This window comes from Rana temporaria, chromosome 7 (genome assembly GCF_905171775.1).
Source record: "Rana temporaria chromosome 7, aRanTem1.1, whole genome shotgun sequence".
Taxonomy (NCBI): domain Eukaryota; kingdom Metazoa; phylum Chordata; class Amphibia; order Anura; family Ranidae; genus Rana; species Rana temporaria.
In genome coordinates this window covers 89434081-89451135 of record NC_053495.1, presented here as the reverse complement: position 1 = coordinate 89451135, position 17055 = coordinate 89434081, and the positions used below count along the sequence as shown (strand labels likewise).

The window sequence follows — 17055 nt, the reverse complement described above, 5'->3', positions numbered from 1 at the left end:
GCCTGTAAGACCCTTTCCTTGTAGTAATTAAATGATACAGTCCACTCCCCCCCCCTATTTCCCCTTTTATTTATGGTTCATTCATTATTGCTTGCTACAAAACAGATTTGCTGGGAATGCTAGTGCTGTCCTTTACAGCGTTTGGTTGCATAATCCATACCAGACTAAGATCCTACGTCCTGTAATGGCTACGAAATCCTTTTTTTTTTTTTAGTACAAGAGAGAAATACTATTTCTTTCCCCCGTTTAGTACTCTCAGGTGATTGTTCCCTTTCCCATGAGCATGGTGCACAGTGCCACTGGGAAACCCAACTGTTTAATTGATACCAATCTGACATCTCCGTACTTGACAACCAATAATGGTGTGGAAAAGGGAAAAGCCCTGGAAAGTCGCACATTTCTGCAAAACCCGTAAGAAGACATTTGACAGACTCGGCCCGGGGTCCAACCAGGCCACACCCCCAGCGCTTTCCACTCTGCCCAGGAGCTTAATAAAGAGAAAATAAATGCATCATTGGCTGCCATTTAATGAAGAAAAATTATCGGGTGACTATTTTGCCTTTAACTGGGATGACGTAGCATGGAAAAAGCTGACTGACTAAAAAGGCAGTAACTGTAATGCCGCGTACAGACTATCGGACATTCCGACAAAAAAAGTGGCTTTTTTTCCGATGGATGTTGGCTTAAACTTGTCTTGCATACACACTGTCGCACAAATGTTGTCGAAAATTCCGATCGCCAAGAACACGGTCACGTACAACGGCACTATTAAAGGGAAGTTCAATACCAGTCATGTTAAGTAGAAGTTTGGTGAGAGACGATTCACGCTTTTCAGTCTTGAGCATTTCAGTAGAAATTTGTGCATCGGAATTGTCTACACACGATCAGAATTTACGAGAACGGATTTTGTTGTCTGAAAATTTGAGAACCAGATCTCAAATTTATGTTGTCGGAAAATGTCCGATGGGGCTTGCACACGGTCGGAATTTCCGACCAAAAGCTTCCATCGAACATTTGTTTCTGAGTGTGTGTGTACACGGCATTAGGCCCCATACACACTACACGATTTTCTGCAGATTTTTGTCTTCAGATTTACCAAAACTATTTAGTGTAAGGGCCTGCCTGATTGCATACAAATTGAAACTCTTAAAGGGATACTCTAAAGGTTCAGATTTTTAATTTTAATTTTTTTAAACATGTCATACTTGCCTCCACTGTGCAGTTTGTTTTTGCACAGAGTGGCCCCGAACGTCTTTTTCTGGGGTCCCACATGGCTCCTCCCCACAAGAGCCAACCCCCTCTGGGAAGCTCTCTTCCGAGGGGGTTATCTTGCGGGCGCTCTCCCATGTGATACAATCTGCCATAGCCACCGAGTGTGTGGCTTGGCCCCCGGCGTGCCAAATCATTGGATTTGATTGACAGCAGCGCAGCCATTGGCTCCCACTGCTATCAATCTATCCAATGAGGAGCCATTTAGAGATTGAGAGGATTCGGGATTGTGCCCACTGATTTGGGGCTCAGGTAAGTAAAATAGGGGGTGGGCGGAGAGTGCAAGGTGTTTTTCACCTTGATGCATTAAGGTGAAAAAACATGAAGCTTTACAACCCATTTTTTTTTAAGGTTTGACCTCCATATTATATATGGTTTTGGTAAATCCTGAAGACAATCTCCAGAAAATCTAATAGTGTGTACGGGGTCTTGGACAGGACAATTTTTTTTTTTTTTTAGTTTGTTGCAGGCTGGCTGGTAAGTGAGCTGGGAATGTTTCTTTGTCTTTTTGACATGCATCGCCCTTCCATATGCTCCTTGCTGTTAAGGCCAGTTATAGGTTGGGGTGGTTGCTATTTGTTTGTACTGTTGGTGAGGGGACACACTGGATACCTTCACTGCCATTATGCTATTGCCCTTAATTTATCCATTTATATTCTATATGTGATTGTGTGATAGGATAATTCTTCCCCTGTGATCAGTCAAACTTCAAGTGTTCCAGAAGCAAGATAGCTTTATTTCAGTTACACCGGTATAACTGGATGGAAGTCTACATGCTACGTGAAAAAGCAAAAAGTCCCATACAGACACGAGGTGTATGACCTTCTTATATGGTCAACAGAAAGTGTACTATTGGCTTAAAGACCACCGGTGGCTCATGACGCAAACAGCTTTATTGCCAATCACAGTGTCTCTTTACAACGTTTGATTTAAGGAAGTAAAACAAACAATAGAACAAGAAGAGCTAAAGCAACATGTCCTTAGAAGCCATTACAGAAACTGGACTCCATTTTACATTTTTATAAATAGTCACACAATGCACATAGAAAACTTTTCCAACATTCCCTCCTCTTGTGTGGCTATTTTATCTCAACACATTTCGATGATAGTCCCTGTGTTTTATGCACTTTCGGGCTATATGTCATTAAGCTGAACTTCAACGTCCACACAGGTCTCCTCGGAGGTAGGAAGTGATTGATACATTGTTCTTGCAGTTTCGATCACTTTTTGTGAAAGTCCTCGAACACAGGGAATGCAGCAACATCCGCAAGTGACCAGAACTGCCAAAGCCACAGCAATTGAGATCAAACATGATGCGATAAGTCCAGTCCATTTACCAAACCATCCTTCAAGCCAGTTTGTGAATGGATCATTAATACCTGAATTCTCTACTAATTCATTCGATAGAGCAGTTAGTCCTTCCAGGGCTTTGGTCACAGTCCCTCCAGGAGCTGTATTATTAGGGATAAAGGTACAACACATGCTACCAAACAATTTGCATACCCCTCCTCTTTCAGCTAAGATCATATCTAAAGCCATTTGGTTCTGCCATGCCATTAGAGAGGTGGGGCCCAGCTGTTCTGCTAGACCTTTTACAGCGTCCCTGGTATAGTTTACAAATCATTGTTGGTTGTAGTATATATAGTTAATCCAGTCAACATTTTTATCTATAGTCACCCACCAGAAAAAGAGACTCAAACCCAGCCGTTACCTGACTCCTGGCCTTAAACTCATTCGGCACCCCTTGAGGAACTCCAATCTCATCTATGTAGATATGGGAGTCAAATGACCCTTTGAGAGAGGTGTCCCTTCGATACCGTTGGTGACTCTTAGTCCACGGGTGTTCTGACAGGATTCTCAGGGGCATAACCAGCTGGACCATAGCACAATCCCCTTGGGCATTGGCTGGGATCCTAGCTCGCAGTTTCTTATCCCCACACATCCACCAGACATCAGCTCTCTGAATGTCATGTTCCACCCAGTCACCATGTTCCTTGTTAATCCTCTCCGCACAGCAGTCATCAGGTAGTGACCCAAGATCCACCGCGCTACTGTTCCCTGGGAGTGTAAAACAAGTAAAATTTCCCGGATACGTAGCAACCGCTGGAGGTATCTGAGGTCTCTGCACTGGGGGAGACAGCAAGCTCAATGTGTGACAGGTAGAATTTGTTTCTGGTTTAGAATTCTTATTATACAACCGCAACATACATTTTAAACCTTCTGGATCTGTATTGTAATCTAGAGGAAAAGGGACTGTTGCTAAATGTGGTCTAGCTCCGGCACAAACTAAACAGCTTCCTTTTTTTTTTTTTAGAGCTTTAACCGTGTACCTCAACCATTCTAACCACTCATTTTTTTTTCTTGGTAACCCGTCTCCAAAGCTATGGCATCTTCTACTGTTAGGTTAGTAAATCTTACAGTGTTACTCAGAACTTCTATCTTAGTATGGCCTTCTTCTTTCTCTTCTGTGTCTACCTTTTCCTGTTTGGTTTTATTGGGTGGTAATACCTCGAGGAAAAATGTACCTAAAGGATCTGATCACCCATGCTCCCATAGAATATAACCGTTGATTGATTGCAATCTCTGCCATGGGTACAGGGACAATTGGCCGCCTTTGTTATGGTGAGTCTTTCTTTTAAACCATTTTATGCCTAGAATGTTGTACCCCCAATCTTGGTGTGCTGTGGTCCACAGGACCTGGTTCCATACTAAACAGTCAGTTCCACTTGGAATATAACAAACATATTTATCTGCCCATTGGAGCCTTCTTGCTTCAGTTAAGTCCCCACAGTCCACCATTTGGCAAAAATCAACTAAAATGGTACTAGTTACTTCTTCTATGAAGGTTAAGTTCAAGGCCTTCCCCGTACTTGCACATTCTAGAGGTTCCTTCTCTTTCCAGTTTCTGCCTCCACGTATAGACGTCTCACCTAGAGTCACCAGTAGACCCAAGATAATTACTGTCCCTTCCATCCTAACCAGCTACAGAGCCCTGGGGGTAAGGTAATGGAGTTCTTCACCGGTTTGAGATAAGCCCCACCTTGTGCAGAACCTCCCTTTGTAGCCGGACTTTACCAGAGCTCTGCCGCCAACTGACCCTGCTCTGCCTGTAAAACCTTTTTGCAATGGGACTGGTGAGTCCAGGTAGACCTCTCTGCAATCCTTATTGCAGTGGGAGTGGTAAGAAGAACCTGATATGGCCCCTCCCACTTAGGCAAGTGCCAATGTTTCCTTTTTATTACTTTTATTAGGACCCAGTCTCCAATATGGATTTTCTCTTCTCCTTAGATTGGACCTTCTGGAATAGAACATATATATTCTGCTAAGGTACGTTCAGATTCTTCAACTGGTGTTTCATTTAGTAGTAAGGGTTTTCTATATGGCCTCCCATGTATCATTTCAAATGGACTCAAACCTTCCTGTGTGGGTGAAATATGCATGCTAGTCACAGCTAATGGTAGGCAGTACATCCAATTTTTACCTGTTTCTTCCATAGCTTTTCTCAGTTTATTTTTTAGGATTCCATTGTGTCTCTCCACCAATCCAGCCGATTGGGGGTGGTAGGCGCAATGGTTTTTTACTTGGATACCCATCACTTCTGTCAAATGTTGTATAGTTTTATTTACAAAATGGGATCCATTGTCGCTGTAGATCTTTTCAGGGATTCCAAACCTAGGAATTATATCTCTTAGTAATGCTTTGGCTAGTCTGTGCGTCCGCACTTCCTGTCGGGAATACCTCCACCCATTTGGTCAAAGCATCTATTATTACCAGACAATAGTTTTTCCTTTCACATTTGTCCAATTCAATAAAATCCATACAAATGTGTTGGAATGGATATTGCGGTGTGGGGAACTTTCCTTTTCGTGGTCTTATACCTCCCTGAGCATTGTGTTTTGCACATATAATGCATTGAGAGCAAAAAGTTTTTGAATAGTTTGTAAAGCCATAGGCCGTACATACCTTATTTAACATCTCAGTCATCCCCCTGTTTGACACATGAGTTACTCCATGTGTCAACACTGCTGCATACCTAAATAGGGATTTTGGCAATACTGGTTTTCCTTCAGGTGATGTGTAAATGTTCTCTATCAATGTGCAACCTTTTGTTTTCCAATATTGTTTCTCCCCGGGGGGAGCATTCTGCTGCATATCAGTAAGGACTGTATGATCTATCTCTATGATTTCCAGTTCTGTCATTATTTGATGTGTTTCTTGTGCCGCTATTTTAGCCGCTTCATCTGCTCTTTTATTTCCCTCCGAGATGGGGTCTGTATGTTTTGTGTGTGCTTGACATTTGCATATCGCAAGCTCTTTTGGTAACTGTATTGCATCTAGAAGTTCTAGAATGAAGTCCGTGTGTGAAATTGGCTTACCACTAGAGGTCACCATCCCCCTGTTTTTCCATTGTTGTGCAAAAACATGTACAGTTGAAAATGCATATTGACTATCTGTGTATATGGTTACAGATTTTCCTTTTGTAATTATGCATGCTCTTGTCAGTGCTACAAGTTCTGCTACTTGTGCTGAATAATGTTTTGGTAAAGGCCTGGCTTCCAAGATTTCATCCTGTGTCACTACTGCGTATCCAGTTGCATTTGTGCCATCTGGATTTGTCCTACTGGAGCCATCAACAAAAAGCATCATGTCAGGATTAGATAAAGGTACATCTTTCAAATCACCTCGAGGCAGTACCTTTTCAGTGATGGCAGCAGTACAGTTATGTTTATGGCCATCAGTAGGGAGTGGTAGTAGTGTGGATGGGTTTAATGTAGTACACCTCTGTATTGTTAAGTGAGGTTGTGTCAAGAGTATTGTCATACAGGAAAGGTGTCGTGCCGGGCTCACATGTGATATCTTTTGTTGTAAAAGAATAACAGATACTGCATGAGGTACTATGAGTGTCAGCAGGTGATATAGCACTATAGATGCTGAGGCCTTACCTGCTTCGGCTGCAGCTACCACTGCCTGTACACAGGGTGAAAGTGCTCTAGTTACACTGTCTAGTTTTGTAGAATAGTAAGCAATTGGCCTCTGGCGCTCACCATGTGACTGTGGAAGTACTGATGTCATGTGACCTTCCCTTAAATCTACTGTTTGTTTGAAAAAGGTTTATCATATTCCGTTAAGGCTAGCACTGATGAACTAGAAAGGACTTGTTTTAGGTCAGTAAAAGCTATCTCTGTTTCCTCACTCCATTTAATAGCATCCTGTGGGGCCATGGGGTTACCATGTAAGGCATGGACCAATGGGGCGGTCAATATTGAATACCCGAGGATCCAAACCGTACAAAAATTACTCATGCCCAAAAAATACATCATTTGTTTTTTGGTCTCGACACCTGTAGGAGGATTCGAATTCTCGCTTCATCCAGGTGCCGACCTTCTTTTGAGATATTATACCCCAAGTATTTGACCTGCTGTTGCCACAACTAGAGTTTTAGTGTTATTTACCTTATGCCCTTGATCATGGAGAAAATACAACAGAGCCATTGTGTCAGTCCTACAAACCTTCTCTGAGGGAGACGCCACTAGACTGTGTCTTCATAGAGGAGGAGCTGGCTTCCCCCTAGGGGCACAAATTGAGCCAAGTTTGTGGACATTGCCTGTGAAAAGATGGTGGGGGACTCACAATAGCTCTGGGGCAACCTCGTGAAGGTATACCTTTTCCCCCGGTAAGTGAAGGCAAACCAAAATTGATGGTCGGGGTGCACTGGAAAACTTAAAAAAACATTACTGATATCAATCACAGAGAAGAATTCATTCCCTGGATCCAAATCATTCAATAGTGTGTGTGGATCTGGTACCACAGGAGCTCTTGGTATAACTGCCTGGTTAACAGCTTGTAAATCCTGTACCATTCTCCAGCCTGTGGAAGGCGGAGCCTTCTTAACAGGGAAAAGAGGGGTGTTACAGGGGCTGTCAGGACACAGAATAACCACCTCTGTTTGTAAAAATGTATCTATTAGGAGGCAATACCCTCCTCTGCTTCCTTCTATGGGACTCCTCTGTTTCCGCCTCGGCAGTGTACTCCTCTACATCCTCATCTCCAACACTTTGCACAAAAACCTTTACTTTCACATTTGTTTCCCATTGTTTTCAGATACTTCTCTGAATGTTTAGCATATTGTAAAACATCTAGAACTGATGCAGTTCCGTAAATAACCATATTTTTAACAATGTAATCCTTATGATCCTGTTTTAATCCATTTACAAAAGCTATTTTTAGCTGTTGCTGATATGCACTATTCACATCCTCAGCTTCGGGGAGCCCGGAGAACACTTTAAAAACCTCTCGTAGTTTATTTAGGTAGTCACTGACACTCTTTTTGTCTTCTTGTACTGTCATATTTATTTTCTGCCAATCAGTCCTTTGAATCCATCTAAGCTGACATCTATTCAGTAATGCAGTCAACCTGTTTCCTAAGTCTGGGCTATCTGGAGGTAATGGATCTCTTCGCCCCTGCCCATCTGCTAGGCCGCAAGGGTCCCAATCCCCCTTTACGGAAACCCAATCTGATCCCAGCACTCTCCTCAGGACTCTCTCTACCTCCACACCGTTCAACTTGTAACTGTTCCGTAATCCCTCTATGTTTTCAATAAATTCCACTGGACCTAATTTTGGATGTTTTATGTGTTCTGTAGCCTTTTGTATGTCCTTCTCAGTCCATGGCCTGAAAACAGTCATTGTCGGGGGATGCTGTCCTCCCAACCCATCAGCCTGTCCTCCCCTGGGGTTTGGGACTTCTATCAAAGGGTATACTTCACCATCATCTACACCATACCTAATAGGAGGTTTACTTGATCTCTTGGCACCAGCAGGGGCACCTAGTGTATAGGTTATGGCGTCAGTTAAAGTTTCAAGGATTGATCTGTTCAGCTCCGAGATCATGCTGCTATCTGGAGAGATTAAGGAAGTAGGGTCAGGGTCTTGTTCAGAGGCGGTTCCTCTGACAGGGGTGGATGTCACAGGGAGGGTGGTACTCTGGGCAGTGGCTTGCACCTGAGGGGGAGGACCATTATAAGGAGGTGGTCTCTGGGTGCTACAAATTAAATTATCCTCTTTGTCCACAAGCCAGCATGCCGCCATTTCTAACTTACACCTTCTCTGATCTTAACAATTTAAGCTTTTTTCACCAAATTCTGGCAACCTTTTTCAGTTAAATTATTCTAAAAAACACATTTTCTTTTCCTTTTAGCACAGTATATCACAATGTTAGGGTCTTTGTTATGCATACATTTCTTATCACCTTGTGCATTAGGTTCCCCTCTTTTTTTTTTTTTTTTTTTTTTAAGAAGCACAGTTTGTTTAAAACAAACACAGACAAAAAAACAAACAAACAAAAAAGAAGAGAGAAAAAAAAATGACCTGGTCTAAATTCACACGTGCACACACACACACACACACACACACACACACACACACAAAAGAGCAAGTGTACTTAGCAATGTCTGAATATGGGGGGGGGTGAGCGAGCCCAGTGTTTAAACACCAGATTGCAGACACTGCCTTAACAAAAAACGTCCCTGTTGTTAGCATTAATTGGGGTTTCCAATAATTTGTAAATCACTGGTTTAGCAATCCTTGGCCACGATAACAATAAGAATACAGGGGAAACAAAATAAATATCAAAACACCCCACACAAAAAATAGTTAAAACCTGTGTGTGCAGCAGTACTGTTGTTCAAACAAAAGGTAAAGTTAGCAAGGTTAACCATTTGAAAGAGATAAAAAGAGAAAAAAATGATCACCAAGAAAACAGTCGGCCTCGCAATCTATTTAGATAACTCGGCTACTTGTAGCGCTTAAATTGTCGGGTCCGTAACCTACGACATTCGGTATACCCTTCAAATCTTTTTTTTTTTTTATCTGTCCCGGACAGCAGGCGACGTCCATTTTTACCTCGGGCAACGCCCCAAATGCCTGTGACATCGGACTATTAAGATATTATACAATCAGTCTCAATGTCTGTTATCACAACTCATCAGTGGACTATTAAGATGTCATACAATCAGTCCCAATGTCTGTTCTATAACTCATAACCAGAATCAAGCAGAGAAAAAGAGAAAAAAAGAATAGACTTGGAGAGAGAGAGAGAAAAAAAATGTAATTTAAAGTATCTTGCCTCCAAAACACAATAGAAGGACTGGATCACGGCAGGTTCGGAACCAGATGGTTGAATCCGGGTCCTGGTAGCAATCGGCCCCTATTTGACCACTAATGTTAAGTGGGGGGACTTATTTTCTCAGTGAGTTTTGAGATCCGATACTCACCGATTTCTGATCGATCAGAACCATTGGACCCGGGCTTCACGCATTGGTACCGGCTCGAAGGACCAAAATGATAGGATAATTCTTCCCCTGTGATCAGTCAAACTTCAAGTGTTCCAGAAGCAAGATGGCTTTATTTCAGTTACACCGGTATAACTGGATGGAAGTCTACATGCTACGTGAAAAAGCAAAAAGTCCCATACAGACACGAGGTGTATGACCTTCTTATATGGTCAACAGAAAGTGTACTATTGGCTTAAAGACCACCGGTGGCTCATGACGCAAACAGCTTTATTGCCAATCACAGTGTCTCTTTACAACGTTTGATTTAAGGAAGTAAAACAAACAATAGAACAAGAAGAGCTAAAGCAACGTGTCCTTAGAAGCCATTACAGAAACTGGACTCCATTTTACATTTTTATAAATAGTCACACAATGCACATAGAAAACTTTTCCAACATTGTGCTCCAACTTTTGGAGACTCTCAATTTATAGCGTTAGGACTTCAGTACACTGGGGTGCGTTAAGTAGCCCTGCAACTTGCGCATATATTTTTAAATGTCTGCAAATTGAGCCCCTTGGTTTTAACATGAACTTATTCGACAAAACCGTTTTGTTGCAGGCTGGCTGGTAAGTGAGTTGGGAATTATTTTATTTGTTTTTGTTCTTTTTTTGATGTGTCACCCTTCCATGTGCTGCAAAGGACAATTATAGGTTGGAGTGGTTGCCATTTTGTTTGTACCATGCAATTTTTGTCTTGATAATTGGTATCTTTTTACTCTACAAAACCCAATATTCTTTGTTTTACCCCAAAATTTATATATATTTTATTGTGAATGCATGTACGTGTATTTTTCCAAAAAATATGTTTGATAAACATGCAAAAATATAGTGTGACTTAAAAAAAATTGCAAACGGTTACCATTTTATTCTACAGGACCTTTCCTTTCAGAAAATATATAATTGTTTGGGAGGTTAAGTAATTTTCTAGCAAGAAATTAAAGAAAGTGCTGCTAGCCCGAATAATGATTAATAAAAATAATGATTAATTCGAAGAATTCCTCACAAAGGGCCTATAGGCAGCTAGAAAAAAAAATTGGACTGAATAGAATATATCAAGTTTATTTTTATTGCGTACAAATATATGGAAAAGAAAAAACACATGAATGAACTGCTTGAGCTCTGCTATGCATGGTATCTAAACATGAGATGTCAATATTGCAAATGGCAAAAAATAATTTAACACTAAATGCTATTGCTCAAAGAGCCCCAACGCGTTTTGATCGTATATTGTTCTGGTCTTCCTCAGGGGGTTAAGACCTCTAATATCAAAAAACCTATCAATGTTATGGCATTCTAAATGGAAGAAGTCTACATATATGGACCCATCGTCCAATTGATTTGGCCATCGTTTGATCAAAAAGTTTTCATACCTTCAATTGAAATACTGTGCATGACCAAAGTCGATTAAAAAAAATATAGGCGGGCTAGTTTCCAGGTGGTAATCTGTCCAAGGAGTATGGAACGGGACCACACCAACCCATGCAAAGTCACACAGACTAAATGTGAGATAAAGGGAGAGGGAGCACTGACATAACACAGACAGCCTGGTTGAATGGAGATGGTTGTGTGTTCAATTGAAAAATAAAAATGTATCTCTGTGTATCCTATGCTGTCTGTGTTGCAGGTATGTCTGTGCTTCATCTCCCTTTGTCTCACATTTTAGTGTCTCATACGATCGCAAAACACTTTTCTCTTCTGTAAGCAATGGCAATTAGTGTTAAAATCTTTTCTCTTTTTCGTCCAAGGATCGCCAGATTCAGGTAGGTCACCTTGTCAGTCTTTCTGAATTGGTGGATGAGATCCACGGCTCTTTGGTCCGGGAAGCCGTTTTTTCTCCCCTTCCTGTGGACGGTGATTACGACGGACGACAGCCTCACAGGTTGGGGGGGGGGGTCCAGTCGGCCCAGGGTCGCTGGACTCTAGAAAAATCCCGTCTACCAATCAATGTCCTGGCACTCCATGTTCTGTGCCTCTCCTCGCGGTCGAGGAGGTTGCAGGGTCGCCCAATCAGGATCCAGTCACCCCACCGCCGTGGCGTTGTTTATGTCAACCATCAGGAGGGAACACGGAGCTCAGCTGCGGCATACAAGGTCGCTCACATCCTGCGGTGGGCGGAAAGAAACGCGTCGGCCATTTACATTCCGGGCGTAGAAACTGGCTGGCGGACTACCTAAGTCGCCAGATGCTGGACCAAGGGGACTGGTCATTGTATCCGGAGGTGTTTCAACTCTGCAGGGGGTGGGGCACACCGGACATGTATCTCCTGGCTTCTCTCTTCAATCGCAAGGTGTCGAGGTTGGGTCAGTATCGGCTAATTTATGCCTTTCCACCACTGAAGTTGCTTCCTTGTCTGCTCCGCAGAGTGGAGACTGAGGGGGATCCTGATGATTCTTATCACTCCTGATTGGCCCCAGTGTTCTTGGTATGCCGATCTCGTGCGCCTGGTGGTGGATGCACCCTGGCGGCTGTCCATGCAGGAGGACCTTCTGTCTCAAGGTCCCATACTTCATCCTGCTTTACAGTCGCCGGCTTTAACTGCATGGCTATTGAAAGCCAGGTGCTGAGGGAACGATGTCTTTCGGACTCGGTTATCTCAACCATGCTGAGGGTACGGAAGTCTTCCAGAAAGATCTATCATCGCTCCTGGAAGGCCTACATCTCTATATGCAAAGAGATGGGGTGGCGTCCACGGACGTATTCGGTTTCCAGGGTCCTACTGTTTTTACAGCGTGGAGTAGATCAGAAACTTGCCTTGAGCACCATTAAGGGGCAGATTTCAGCTTTGGCTGTGTTATTTCAACGGCCTTTGGCAGGCCAATTCCCTGGTGGGGTACCTTTTTTTTTTTTTTTTTTTTTTTTTTTTTCAGGGGGTTCGTCATGTGCTTCCCCCTATTAGACCACTTCTTCCTCCCATGGGATTTGAATCTGGTGCCTCGGTTCTTCAGGAACCTCCCTTTGAAAATATCAGAGATATTCCTCTCGACACTTTCTCAAAAGGTGACCTTTTTAGTGGCCATTACATCTGTCAGATGTGTTTGAGTTTGCGGCCTTGTCTAGCAAGTCGCCATACTTGGTCCTCCATAAGGATAAAGCGGTGCTGTGCTCGCAGCCTTCCTTCCGAAGGTGGTTTCGGCCTTCCACCTTAACAAGGACATTGTACTTTCATCCTTGTGTCCTCGGCCGGCGCATCCCAAGGAGGTTACGCATCATACTTTAGACGTGGTGCGTGCCTTGCGGGTGTACCTGTCTGCTGCGGCTCAGTTTCGGAGGTCTGACTCGCTATTTTGTGTCGGTGACTGGTCCACAAAAGGGCCTGGCGGTCTTGTCGGCCACCATTTCTCGGTGGATCAGGCAGACCGTCATACAGGCCTATGCTCTTAGGGGGCGTACGCCCCCCTTTCCCGTCACGGTACATTCAACCAGGGCAATTGTTTTTTCCTGGGCTTTCCAGGTGTGCAAAGCGGCGACTTGGTCGTCTGTTCACACTTTTTTTTTTTTTTTTTCCAAGGTTGATGTGAGTGTATTTTCAGATGCTTCCTTCGGCCGCAAGGTTTTGAAGGCGGCTGTTTAAAGTTGCACCTCCTCCATTGAGCTCTGCTTGTTTTGGGGTGAAATTATGTTTTTATTGATATTGTTCCCACCCCTCGTTTTTGTGACACTGCTTGGGGATGTCCCATATGTCAAGACTTGTGAAGGCTGTGTTTGTCCATGGATGAAAAGATGTACTCTCCGTAAAATCCTTTTCTCTGTCGTCCATTGACGGGCACAGCACCCACCTCTCCTTTTTTTAGGTTTGTACTGCTTGTTATGAACTGAGGCTGCATATTGCAGGGCGGAGGGTTATGTCTGAAGGGACCGCCCCCTCGGCGGGGCTGTTCAACTCTGTTAAAGTAACTAACATGTTATGCCTAGTCCTCGCCTATAAACGGGAACATATCCCATATGTCAAGACTTGTGAAGGCTGTGTCCGTCCATGGACGACAGAGAAAAGGATTTTACGGTGAGTACAAAAAATCCTATTTTTTTGCTATTGCCAATATTGACATCTCATGTTTGAACACCATGCATACCAGAGTTCATGCAGTTTTTAATTCATATGTTTGTTTTTTGTTTTTGTTTTTTCATGTATTTTTTGTTTTAGTTTTTTCTTGTTTTTTCATGTATGTGATACATTTTTTGATATCTTCTATTCAGTCCATTTTTTTTCTAGCTGCCTATAGGCTCTTGGGAGCAATTTTTCAAATTTTAACTGTGCATGTGTGAACTGCACATTGGGGTTGATTTACTAAAGGAAAGTAGATTTCACTTTGCTAAGGATTTTCTGGAGAATAGACTTCTAATCACGATCAGCCCCATTTGCAAGTCTGAGTGGGGCTGTAAGACAAAATGGACAGGTGGTTCTACTCTGCTAACACTGAGGAGCAATTTGACTGCCAAATTAGGTGATTGTTTCTTCCTGTCATTGTGTAACTGCCTGCCCACGAGGTACGAGCAGGCAGCTTACACAGACAATCTGCAGGTGTCCTGCATTGCACCTGCGATCTGCTCATAACGGGCGCAATGCTTTACAGGCTTCTTTAAAAAAAAAAATGCATATTTTTTTTGCCCGCAAAAACTTGCTTTTCCAGATAGAGAATTTTTTTTTTTTTTTTTTAATGAAAGTTGACTTCTACTTCAACCACTTCCATACCAGGCACTTATACACCTTCCTGTCCAAGCCAATTTTCAGCTTTCAGCGCTGTCGCAATTTGAATGACAATTGCGCGGTCATGCTACACTGTACCCAATCAAATTTTTTTATCATTTTGTTCCCACAAATAGAGCTTTCTTTTGGTGGTATTTTGATCATCTGCGATTTTTTGCGCAACAAATAAAAGAGTGAAATATGGCTGCACTGACGGGCACTGATATGGCGGCACTGATAGGTGGCACTGGGTACTTATGGGTGGCACTGATGGGCACTCATAGCTGGCACTGGGTACTTATGGGTGGCACTGATAGGTGGCATGGATGGGCACTGATAGGTGGGCATGGATGGACACTGGTAGGTGGCACTGATGGGCATCACAAATGTGTGCCATGCCGGTGCCAGTCAATGCCCATTTGTGGGCACTGATTGGCATATGTTCATACATTTGTACATGTGGATGGCCATGGGGACTTACCTGGCCATCCACACGTTGGGTGCTTCCCTGGTGCTTCTGGGCGTCATCCTGGTGGCCCAGTGTGGGCATCCGAGGGGGGGCTGCGCTGATAAACAATCAGCGCAAACCCCCCCTATCAGGAGAGCTGCCGATCGCCTCTCCTCTACTCGCGTCTGTCAGACGCGAGTGAGGAAGAGCCGATCAACGGCTCTTCCGGTTTACATCGTGATCAGCCATGATTGGACACGGCTGATCACGTGGTAAAGAGCCTCCGTCGGAGGTTCTTTACTGAGATCGGTGTTGCGGTGTGTCAGACTGACACACCACCGATCGCCGCGATGCGCTCCCCCACGGGCGCGGGGTGGCTGTTATCCTGCAGGACGTCAATAGATGTCCAGTCAGGATAACGCAACCACTTCCTGGACGTCAATATGCTATTGACCGGGCAGGAAGTGAATAAATTTCAAAGTGGCAAAAAAGACCTTGCAGTTAAGGTTAGGGCTGCACTGGCAATATTGGGCTATCCATAAAATCAGTATATTGTCTTAATAAAATCATAAGTCAACCTATTGTCTATGCAGTCAACTTGCATAGTGCTGCAACTTGAAAACTAGAAAGAGGAGAAAGAACAAAGGCTGCCCACTATGCGGGTTTGCCTAAAGCATTTAAACCTCTCTTGTGAGGTGTGTACTTTTTTTTTTTTTTTTTAAATTGTATTTATTGAAGTTTTCACAACATACAATAAGACAATTTAAACAGACAATACAAAGACATATATTTACACAGCTCAATTGTGCATATATTTTACAGGAAACTTTGTGCTACATATCACTACTACAGTGTGCTTCAGTTGCAATGTCAGGCACGGTGGGGACAGGGGTGCACCCCGCCTCCAGTGTGGCACCAACCCACGTGACTATCCCTGATACTAATCCATGTCAGCAGTGGGAACTATGTTGAATGGTAGACGTGGCGGTTATATGGAACAATCATCCAACCGTTTCCGACTCAGCCAACCAGGCTCGCCAAACTTTATCATACTTCTGTGGGCATCCACGGTTGAAATATGTATCTTTGTACATGGGGAGGCTGGAGTTGACCAGCCGTCTCCACTGCACCAGGCAGGGGGGTGTGGGTTTCTTCCAGTGCATAGCAATATTCTTTCGTGCATAAAAAAGTAGCAGGCTTATCAGTGTACGTTTAGCTGAGGATGGAACAATGTTTTCAACGATACCCAGGATGCAGACCTCCATTGCCATGGGCAGTTGGACTGCTGCAACCTTGTTAACCAATGTTAGCACCTCCTCCCAATATTGTTTCACTGCAGGGCACTGCCAGAAGATGTGAGAGAAGTCGCCAGGGGAGGCGCTGCATCTCCAACACTCCGGGGAGTGCGCGGGGTTCATTTTATGAAGTCTATGTGGGGTGAAGTATGCTCGGTGCACAATTTTAAATTGGAGGTGTGTACTTTTCACAACTAATGTGGTGGGAGTTCGAGCAATTGGTAAAGGGGGAGGGTGTGGCGCTCTGGGAAACAGTTATTTAATGCACGCATTTTGTGTTTTGCAGATCCCTGTGATGGAACCTCTCCAAATATTAAGTTTTCTCTTGTTTGTATTGCTGACCTTGGGGGAATGCTCAGACACCAACAAGCAGAAGAAAGATACAGCTTTTGACATCTGTATCCATTTACGGTTTTAATTAAATTTGTTATTTTTGTTTTATTTTTTTATGCACAGTTTAAGACAGCAATTGAGGTTTGTTCATTAGTAAATCAATGCAGCATCTTTTTGGCACAGAGGGCTATCTGCTTTTATTTGAAACCCTAATTGGCTCAAATTATTTGACATATAGGGAATAAACTGATCGTAGCAGACTATAGTAGGGTTATTTTCATAATCGATTATTGGCCGATTTATTGTTTCGATTTTCTCGGTTAATAACCTTAAAAAAAAGTGTGGTGTATAGTTTAGTTAATATGTAAAGTAAAAAAAAAAAGGCAATTTATTCTTAAATATCTATATGCAATGGTAAATGTAAATAACCAACTATATGGTTTGGGATTAAAATATCTTATCCACTCTGAGAATAACAGACAGAAGAGATATATACTATTCAAGGTGGAATCTGGTAAATATCATCAGACTCGGATCAGACTCGGATCACATTTTTATTTTTATTTTTTAAAGAAAAAAAAAGTTAAAGATTTTCAAACGGAACTGTAATATATTATTATACGTTAGCCATAAAAAAAACAATGTCTTCCTTCAAAAAAAATGTTGTTTTTCTCTTATCGTCCATGGACGGAC

General features: G+C 42.9%; 1 protein-coding gene across 4 annotated transcripts in view; it reads left to right on the top strand.

The window, feature by feature from the left end:
* CCDC134 (coiled-coil domain containing 134) overlaps window positions 1-17055 on the top strand; it is a 171887-nt gene that overhangs the window by 20228 nt on the left and 134604 nt on the right. For 3 of the 4 annotated variants that reach the window (XR_005750590.1, XM_040359634.1, XM_040359632.1), the window contains exon 2: window positions 16316-16427. Coding sequence is in view for 3 of the 4 variants with exons in the window: in XM_040359634.1 (XP_040215568.1) it covers window positions 16325-16427 (103 nt within the window). In the remaining variant the exon portion in view is untranslated. Of the gene's footprint in view, window positions 1-4557; window positions 4597-16315; window positions 16428-17055 lie in introns of all 4 variants that reach the window. The other variant, XM_040359633.1, reaches the window with a different exon arrangement.